Source organism: Octopus bimaculoides, chromosome 22 (assembly GCF_046866305.1).
Source record: "Octopus bimaculoides isolate indiv1 chromosome 22, ASM4686630v1, whole genome shotgun sequence".
Lineage (NCBI taxonomy): Eukaryota > Metazoa > Mollusca > Cephalopoda > Octopoda > Octopodidae > Octopus > Octopus bimaculoides.
In genome coordinates, this window is record NC_142949.1 from 6,393,736 (window position 1) to 6,403,735 (window position 10,000).

At 40.1% G+C, this 10,000-nt stretch overlaps 1 protein-coding gene across 6 annotated transcripts in view; it reads left to right on the forward strand.

The window, feature by feature from the left end:
- Positions 1-10,000, forward strand: part of LOC106883172 (uncharacterized) — a 145,143-nt gene that overhangs the window by 127,624 nt on the left and 7,519 nt on the right. For all 6 annotated transcript variants that reach the window (XM_089339760.1, XM_089339764.1, XM_089339759.1 and 3 more), the window contains 4 exons: positions 1,586-1,807; positions 3,833-3,931; positions 6,912-7,039; positions 7,612-7,754. In XM_089339760.1, coding sequence (XP_089195886.1) covers positions 1,586-1,807; positions 3,833-3,931; positions 6,912-7,039; positions 7,612-7,754 — 592 coding nt within the window. The remainder of the gene's footprint in view (positions 1-1,585; positions 1,808-3,832; positions 3,932-6,911; positions 7,040-7,611; positions 7,755-10,000) is intronic.

A 10,000-nucleotide genomic window follows, 5' to 3' on the forward strand; every position in this document is an offset into this window, starting at 1 on the left:
ACCTGATTAGTCGTAGTGCTACTAATTATTTCCTGAGGTACCAGTCTCTAATTGTAGAGGGACCATATGGAGGGGGTAGACCCAGGAAGACATAGGACGAAGTGGTAAGAAAAGATCTGCAGACGTTGGGACTCACAGTAGGGATGACAGGGGGCCCAAGACTGCTGTCGGTTTGCTGTGCTTGAGAAGGCACGTCAGGCTAAGTGAAATTGTGGTTGCCCTTGCATACAGGTTCATCCCCTGCAACCCTCTGCAGCTGAGCATCCCTAATCTCACAGGCTTGTAAGTGCTGGTGCCATGTAAAACGCATCCAGGTTGGTGCTATGTTAAAAGCACGCAGCACACTCTGTAAAGTGGTTGGTGTCAGGGAGGGCATCCATCCATAGAAACCGTACCAAAAGAGACAGGAGCTGACCAGCTCTTCTTTGTATCCCTCATCCTCCCTCTAATTCTGTATAAACCAGAGTTGTCGTCAACCCCATAAAATATCCCCTTTTCCCTAATTAGATGATTTCTTAATTTATAGAAACCCCTTTGACCCTGTCCATTCTGGCACTCCACCTCCCCGTCTCCCTCATTCTTCTTCCCAGACAATCTTGAAAACCAATTCTTCAACTTACCTTGTATCTTGTGGGGCCACCCGGGTACCTAACCGCCATCATTTATCTCTCACAGCTTCTACCAATCATTCTCTTTCTTTCCCTCTTCTAGATGGGAGTAGCTGTGCAGATCTTCTACAAGAACCTGCTCCCCTCCCCCACTTCTCTTAGTTCAATCCCCCTGTCTACTAGCATGAAGATAACCCTCCCCCAGGGTTTGTTCTTCTGGGAGCTGCATAGTGACCTCAAGAGTGCAGGTGGCATAAAAAAAAAGGCACCCAGTCCATGATGGAAAGTGGTTGGCATTAGGATATCCCAATTTTACATATTAAACATTCCTGGCAGCTGGTATGTACACACTAATGGCCAGTAAGGACACCGTGTTTTGTTATGCAACCATAATATAGTACACAGTACATTAAGCGTTTTTGTAAGTCAATTCTGTGTTCTGCTGTGTTAGCAGTGCTATTACATCTCTTGTTAAGATTATCTCTACAGGTTTTCTGTAGAAATTATTTGCCTGCAATGATTTTGTTCTCATGTTTCGTATCCAAGACACCTGATGTAAACAACAATGAGATCCAAGATAAAAAATAGGCAATGATTGTATATATTGGTGGATAATTAATGGGTTAGATGGATGCTAATGAAGAAGCAAAGACTCGTGAAATATGTCATATACACCCATTATCCATTTTTCATCTTCAGCTTCATTGTTGTTTGCATCAGGTGTTTTGGATACAGAACGTCCTCACAAAACCAGTGCTGGCTACAATTTCTGTAAAAAAAGTCTGTAGAGATTAATTTTAGCAAGTGCTGTAGAAACCATGTTGAAACAGGCGTTGGGAGAACAATGTTGTCCTTGGACACATCAGATTTTGTCAAACTGTCCAACCCATGCCAGCATGGAGCATGGATGTTAAATGACGAATGATGATGAAATCAAATCCTTGTGTCTTTAATTCCTTCAAATGTTGTCATTTCAGATCACAAATTGAAGCGTGGAATATCGAATACAGTCGAGAATGTGCCATTAGTGAGTAAAGTCAGGAACGATGTTCTCCAAGACATTGAAGAATCCAGCCATGACCATATGTATACCCAAACCTTTGTCTTACCTGACTTGTCGGTTTATTCTGAAGATTTCCGCATGTTTCTGGAACGAGACCTTGTCGAAACATCAACACTTGTTTCCCTTGAACAAGCTGGTGTGTAGCATATCTTTGATTATTTTAGACATGTGTGTGTGTGATATACAATGTGTGTGTGTGCATGTATGTAATATGCATATATATGTGTTCATGTGTGTGATCTTACAGTGTGTGTACATGATATTACAAAGTGTTTGTGTGTGTGTGATATAACTATATATGTAGCAATGTTGTAATATGTCTTAACCCTTTCGTTACCAACCCGGCTGAAACCGGCTCTGGATCTGAGTACAAATGTCTTGTTGTTATAAGTTTTGAATTAAAATCTTCTACCAAACCTTAGTCACAATTTATGTTCCTAACACTAGCTGAATGATAACTAAGTTATTTTACTAAATTCTTTGTTATATTTAAAGTAATTCAAAGAAACACAGAGCATCTCAAGCTGGCAGACACATTAGCACACTTGGCTAAATGCTTATTGGTATTTTGTCAGTCTTTACATTCTGAGTTCAAATTCTGCCGAGGTCGACTTTGCTTTTCATTCTTTCGGGGGTCAATAAATTAAGTACCAGCTGAGTACTGGGGTCGATCTAATCGACTGTCCCCCTCCCCCAAAATTTTGGGCCTTGTGCCTAGAGTAGAAAAGAATTTTGTAATGTCTTTGCTATTTCTATGACCTTGCTATAGAGAGATGTGTATTGTATTGTGGAACTATATATTTTATATATATATATATATATATATATATATATATATATATATATATATATATATATATATATATATATGATATATAAAATAGCCTGTGTGTGTGTCCTCAATGCATGCTCAAACTTCTGGATCAATCTGTACCATACTTGGGGTACATGAATAATTTAACCTTGGAAAGAATAATAGTCTTGATTTTCTTTTTATTAAAAATAAATAATATTGCTCTGTATATAAAGATTCACTTCTTCAAATCGTTTTCTCAACTTCCTGTGTTTGAACTTCCTGTCTTTGGCATCCTAACCAGCTATTTACACACACACACACACACACACACACACACACACACACACAGAGGAACATGTACCCTTAACATAGTTCTCAGGGAGGTTCAGTGTGACACAGGGTGGACCCTTTGAATTACAGGTACTACTCATTTTTTGCCAGCTGAGCAGATTGGAGCAATGTGAAATAAAGTGTCTTGCTCAAGGATACAATGTGCCGCCAAGAATCGAACTCATAACCTTATGATTATGAGGCAGCTACCCTACCCACTAGGCCACATGCCTTCACACACACACATATATAATCATTTAACATCCATGTTCCATGGTAGCACGAGTTGGATGGTTTGACAAGGAACCAGTGAGTCAAGGACTGCATGCATGTGTGTGTGTGTGTGTGTGTGTAGATGCATATATGTAGATGTGTGTGTATTTAATATACATATGTATGTATATATGTGTTACAATGTAACCTCGTGTATATCGTTGGCGATTTTTTTTCTTCCTCCGTCTTCCCTTCTTTGGACTTTCCTATATTTGCGACAAAGAGCTCCGCTCGAAACGTCAAATTCTCTTTCTTTCCTTTCCTGAGCGTCCAGTAACACAATATCTGTATCACGTCTTCACGTTGTTATTTTTTGTTGTTTTTTTTTTTGTTTTTCTTGTTTGAACTTACTATGTGTTATATATATGTATACATGTGTGTGTATTTATATATATATATATATATATATATATATATATATATATATATATATATATATATATAATAAATCATAGGGTAGCAAAAAAAATTTTTGAAATTTTATTTACCACCAGTGGTCCAGCGAGAAGAAAAAATTAGTCAATAGACTATATATTATTCATTTAAAATACTATGCCACAAAAATAATTTTTGTGGTATAGAGTTTTTTGCTGCTCTTTCTAGCGGGTTAGATGTCCTATTATAGGCATCTCTGTATTTTAAATGAATTTATTTATATATATATATATATATATATATATATACACATACCAATACATACATATATACAACAGTATATATCTATGAGTGTATTTTGTAACGATTGGTGAATCTGTTTTTCAGGCCGTTTAAACTGGTGGTCAACTGTAGGCGTTTGTCAACGTTTAATGCCAATGGCTACAACTGGTGATGGTAATTGTCTCTTACATGCAGCTTCGTTAGGTGAGTACCTGCTCTTGACTCTCTCATTAATGAATGCACTCATTAACCCTGCTGAATATTAATGATGTCATGTTAGTTAATTAGATGCTAATGAGAGATGAAGATGGGAGACCGTTCGTTCGGATGTTGACCTCGTCTATATTCTTTTGTTCAGGTCAATCATTTGCCACTTCCTCCTCTTCATCATCATCATCATCATCATCATCATTGATGAAACAATAAAAGTGAGAAGGGAGCTTCGTTATATGTAGTAGCTGTACCTGTTAGAAATAACAGCTAAATTCTCCAGTAAATCACACCTTGCAAACACATTCAGTGACCACAGTCCTGTATATGCTGTCCTGTGGAATGGTCACAACTAAAACCTCTTTAATCGTAAGTCAAACTGGGTCTAAACAACTATCAAATGTATGGATCGAGCATCTATTCTACAACATGTTGGCTTCTGGAAGAGCATCCAGCTGTAAAAACCATGCCAAACAGACACTTATGTCTGGTGCAGTCTTCTGGTACAGTCTGCTGTCTTTTGCAACAACCTATCTTTGCAAACAAGGATTTTCCACTCTAATGAACATAAAAATTAAGCAGAGTAATTGATTTGGATCCCCAAAGACTATCTAAATTGCTCTGGCATCAAGACTCCCCAATTTTGATGTAATTGTAACAAAATTGGAAACATCATTTCTCCAAAACCTGAAGGGAAAATGTTTCTAGAAAAATATCTTTGTTTCATAATGAGGATATTATTAATTTATTTTATTGCATTTGTTTTATATTTTTTATATTTATAATTGTATTCTCCATATAGATACATTCAATAAATCTTCTGAATTCAAAGAATCTATGATTTTCTTCCCTTCAAATCAAGGAGATAACATCAGCATAAATAAATATATTTAGAGGTAATTGGTTAAAAAAGTTCCCTGACCCCTGCATATTACGCATTGTATCATTTAGTACACATACATGTGTAAGGATTTTCGAGCGAGATTGTTGCCAGTGCCCCTGGACTGGTTCTTGTGCGAGTGGCACATAAAATACACCATTTCGAGCATGGCCGTTGCCAGTACCGCCTGACTGGCCTTCGTGCGGGTGACACATAAAAGCACCCACTACACTCTCTGAGTGGTTGGCGTTAGGAAGGGCATCCAGCTGTAGAAACTCTGCCAGATCAGATTGGAGCCTGGTGCAGCCATCTGGTTTCACCAGTCCTCAGTCAAATCATCCAACCCATGCTAGCATGGAAAGCGGACGTTAAACGATGATGATGATGATTATGAAAGGAAGGGATAGCTCAAAACCCTCTACACACAAATTTCAGTAACCTGGTTATTTATTCCCAATGCAATGCAATGCAAAGCACATCACATGACCTTCGTGAATCTGCACCTTTGTATAACGACCCCAATATCTTCTGGTGATATTTGGCCATGGCTGTGCAACAATGTGGAATTGGGTAACGTTATGTAATGCATTTGACATTTGTAATGAATAACCACATTGTTAAAACACGTGTAGTGATATTTGAAGCTATCCGTTATATTTTGATTACTCTGTCTGTGTGTGTGTGTGTGTGTGTGAATTTTCACCATGAGGTGTGGCTGTGTGGTAAGAAGTTTGCTTCCCAACCACATGGTTCTGAGTTCAGTCCCTCTGCGTGGCACCTTGGGCAAGTGTCTTCTACTGTAGCCTCAGGCCAACCAAAGCTTTGTGAATGGATTTAGTAGACAGAAACTAAAGGAAGCCTGTCATGCATGCGTGTGAGTGTGTGTGTGTGTTTGTCCCTTCCCCCCACGGTTTGACAACCAGTGTTGGTGTACTTATGTCCCCATAATTTAGCAATTCTGCAAAAGAGACCGATATAATAAGTACCAAGCGTTAAAAAAATTAGTACTGGATCAACCCATTACCTTTGGAGTGAAATGATGGAGATCTGTCATGATCCCCACTGCTGATCACAGTGTTGAGTTGGTTCTGTTGATGTGGTACCTGTTAACAGCTAGGTAGACTGGGGCTGTTCAAGTGCAAAAAAGGAGATCTTCATCTCTGACATTACAACACACAGGCAGTGGTGTAATGTGAACCAAGGGCAACATTGCTGATTGTCTTCTGGTGCCTTACCATTTTGGTCATTTGTGGTCTGCCAGAAAGAGAAGAGAGAGGATGATGGTGGTGTTGGGCAATGATTCTCAACCAGGGTCCATATAAGATTTTTAGAAGTTCACATAACAAAATACTAAATTAGGGATCCACAACAATATTTTAAGGGCCCCTGAAAAAATTTTGTTTTCGATGTATGTATTGGAATGTATTACAAGAAATGACTAGGTTTCTTTTTCCAACATTTTACATAGTTCCATCTACACAAGTTGATGTGTGAAAAACAAGACAGGAATTTTGAAAGATGTTTCTATAAAACTAGTTTTTAAACATTGAATGGCTATGGGGGTCCACCAGAATGAAATAGAAATCAAAGGGGTCCATAGATACAAAATGGTTGAGAACGCCTGATGTAGGGTTTCCAAAACATCTCCAATATTCCTTCCATCTAAGGCAGAAAGCTGGCAGAATCATTAGCATGTGGTGAGCTGGCAGAAACGTTAGTACGCCGAGCGAAATGCTTAGCGGGATTTCATCCATCTTTACATTCTGAGTTCAAATTCCACCGAGGTCGACTTTGCCTTTTATCCTTTCTGGTTCAATAAAATAAGTACCAGTTGAAGAACACTGGGGTCGATGTAATCACCTGGCCCTGTGCCAAAATTTGAAGCCTGTATTCCTCCCTTCTAAGGCAGCAAACTGGCAAAATGCTTAGCAATATTTTGCCCATCTTTACATAAGTACCAGTTACGCACTGGGGTTGATGTCATCGACTTAACCCCCTCCCCCGAAATTGCTGGCCTTGTGCCAAAATTTGAAACCCTCCTGTGACGTTCAACAAAGAACTGATGTTGTTTTCTCTCTCATGTTTGTCCGACAGCTATGTGGGGTGTGCAGGATAGAGATTTGATACTTCGTAAAGCTCTTTATGACACGATGACAAAGGAAACCTATCGAGGGGCACTGTACAGACGTTGGCGGTGGCAGCAGACCCTTCTGAACAAGGAGGTAAGAAGGGCCCACCTTCACTGGAGGCCTTCTTTCTTATTGTTTTGTTTGTTTGTTAACATGATTTTACTGTTGGTTAGGGGAGACCATAGGTTTCAAAATCCATATTTGTAGACAATTATTCAATGCCTACAAATATGGATTTTGAATCCTAAGAGACTTCTAAGCTGGTAGAGTATATTAGTAATTATAAAGGACAAACGACATATGCACATATTGTGTTCACATGTGCATAGTTACATGCATGCATGTCCATATACGTCCACACACACACTTGTACGTGACCGAATCCCAAACAGCGACATCCAAGAACAATGCCAGCAGCAGCTGACCATTGAAGACCAAGTCTGGCAGCACTGGCTGCAGTGGTTTGGCCACGTCTGCAGGCTAAACACCAGAAGACTACCACACCGACATTTGTGGCGGTAGTGACCCATGCACTGGAGAATCCAGCAGACCAAAGAAGAAATGGGCAAAACAAATTGAGGAAAACTGCTGTATCTTTTCTCAGCTCCTGGTTATTGATAATATATTCTGTTGCATCCTTTTTTTTTTTCTTTTTCTACTTCCAGTCTGGTTTGATTTTCTCTGAAGATGAATGGAAAAGTGAATGGAGTAATTTGTTGAAGTTAGCGTCTCCTAAACCTCGTTCTATTATGTCTACTGGCAGTGCCTCATCTCCTTCGTCGTCCCCTTCATCTCAAGCTAACCAAAGGTAAGCCGAAACAACACTGGTAGTGCGAGTGCAGGAGCTTGTAGTGGTAGTGGTATATTCAACTTTATACTTACTCTTTCTATTCCAATAAATTCATGTGATAAAACACCTGTCATTTCTTTTATTTGGCCCGTAAATAGCACCATTAGAGCATAATCATTACCAGTGTTGCCTTCTAGCACTCGTGCTGCTGGCACGTTAGAAAATCATTCAAGCAAGGTCGTTGCCAGTGCCGCTGGACTGGCTCCCGTGCAGGTGGCACGTAAAAAACACCATTTGAGCGGGGCCGTTGCCAGTACTGCCTCACTGGCCCTCGTGCCGGTGGCACATAAAATCACCCACTACACTCTTGGAGAGGTTGGTGTTAGGAAGGGCATTCAGCTGTAGAAACCCTGCCAGATCAGATTGGAGCCTGGTGTAGCCATCTGGTTCACCAGTCCTCAGTCAAATCGTCCAACCCATGCCAGCATGGAAAGCGGACGTTAAATGACAATGATGATGATGATCTCAGAGCAATAGTGTGTCTTATGATTTCAGTCATATTTTTTATGACGTACTTTTTATATCAGTAACTCAACATCATCATCATCATCACTGTCGTTACCACCACCACCACCACCACCACCACCCTCATCATCATCATCATCATTTAACATCCGTTTTTCCTTGCTGGCATGGATCGGAATGGTTTGACAAGATCTGGCAAGCTGCGTCGAGCACCAGCTCCAGCCTTAGCATGGTTCCTACACTTGGCTACTCTTCCTAACACCAATATGATATGCTGTCTCCTCATCCATGACCAATGTAACTCTAGGATACAAATTTAAAAAAAGGAGTCAAGATCCTTCCTGACTCTTAGGGGCCAGTTTCCCAGAGTCCGTGGATTATATACTCCCCCCTCCCCCCCGTAGTACTGGTAGAGAGGAGGATGGCACATTTGTGAGCCAGAGGCTGGAGTTTGATGGGGAGTAGCTTTACGCCACTCAGTCGGATGGTAGTGGCCTTGTCTTGGATCCCGTTTTCTTACCAATCGTTCCGTGAAAAAACCCATTCTGCTCACTTTTTGATTAAAACATGACATAACGAGTTCCTTTCCTTGAATTTTCAGATGATTTAAAATGCCTACCATCATTATTCAATTACTCATTTTAATAACTGGTTTGTTTTTTTTTTGTTTTTTTTTCCTCAATCAATTGTTATGAACCAGGCATGTTTCCACAATAAATTTGTGGTAATAATCACTGTTATTATTACTACTTTCAATTATTTCCATCATCTCGCCAGAAAGTCGCAAAACGAGGCTTTGTAATAATGTCTAAACATGGCTGACTCCTGATCAGCTAGGTCCATGACTAACACAATTAATGACAGATACCATATCCTCGTTCTTAGAAGAATAAAGACTATTTACAGCCAATCGTTTCCTGTCTTCTGTATTCAACAATCTCACCAGTTCGATAACCAGGCTTACTACAAAGTCAACTATAATGCTTATTAATTCACATTCATCATCATCATCATCGTCGTCGTCTTTTAACGTCCGTTTTCCATGCTAGCATGGGTTGGACGATTTGACTGAGGACTGGTTAAACCAGATGGCTACATCAGGCTCCAATCTGATCTGGCAGAGTTTCTACAGCTGGATGCCCTTCCAAAGGCCAACCACTCCGAGAGTGTAGTGGGTGCTTTTACGTGTCACCCGCACGAAGGCCAGTCAGGCGGTACTGGCAATGGCCACGCTCAAAATGGTGTATTTTACGTGCCACCTGCACAGGAGCCAGTTCAGCGGCACAGGCAACGATCTCGTTCAAATGTCTTTACACGTGCCATCCAGCACAAGTGCCAGGAAGGCGATGCTGGGCACAGGTGCCATTGACGGTTTCGCTTTCACTTGCCCCAACAGGTCTTCGCAAGCCGAGCTTCATGTCGATTTCGATTTCACTTGCCTCATTGTTTTGAATTAATCATGCTTCATCTTGTAACTTTGAGATTTCAGTAATGTTTTTTGTTGTTGTTGTTTTAAATGACATTTTAGAGTAGGTGAGAGAGGCCAGATCTGGTCAGTCGGAACATAAAATTGGGGGCTGGATATGGCCGGTTTAAATGCTGAAGGGTTAAAGCAATCCAGAAGTTCATTACAAAACATTATAAAAGTACTTTAGCTGTGACTGAAAATATAACCAAATATAAAAAGTAAATTAACAGTTACAGCTGAACAAAATGCAAAAAATCAGCCAAGTGTAAAT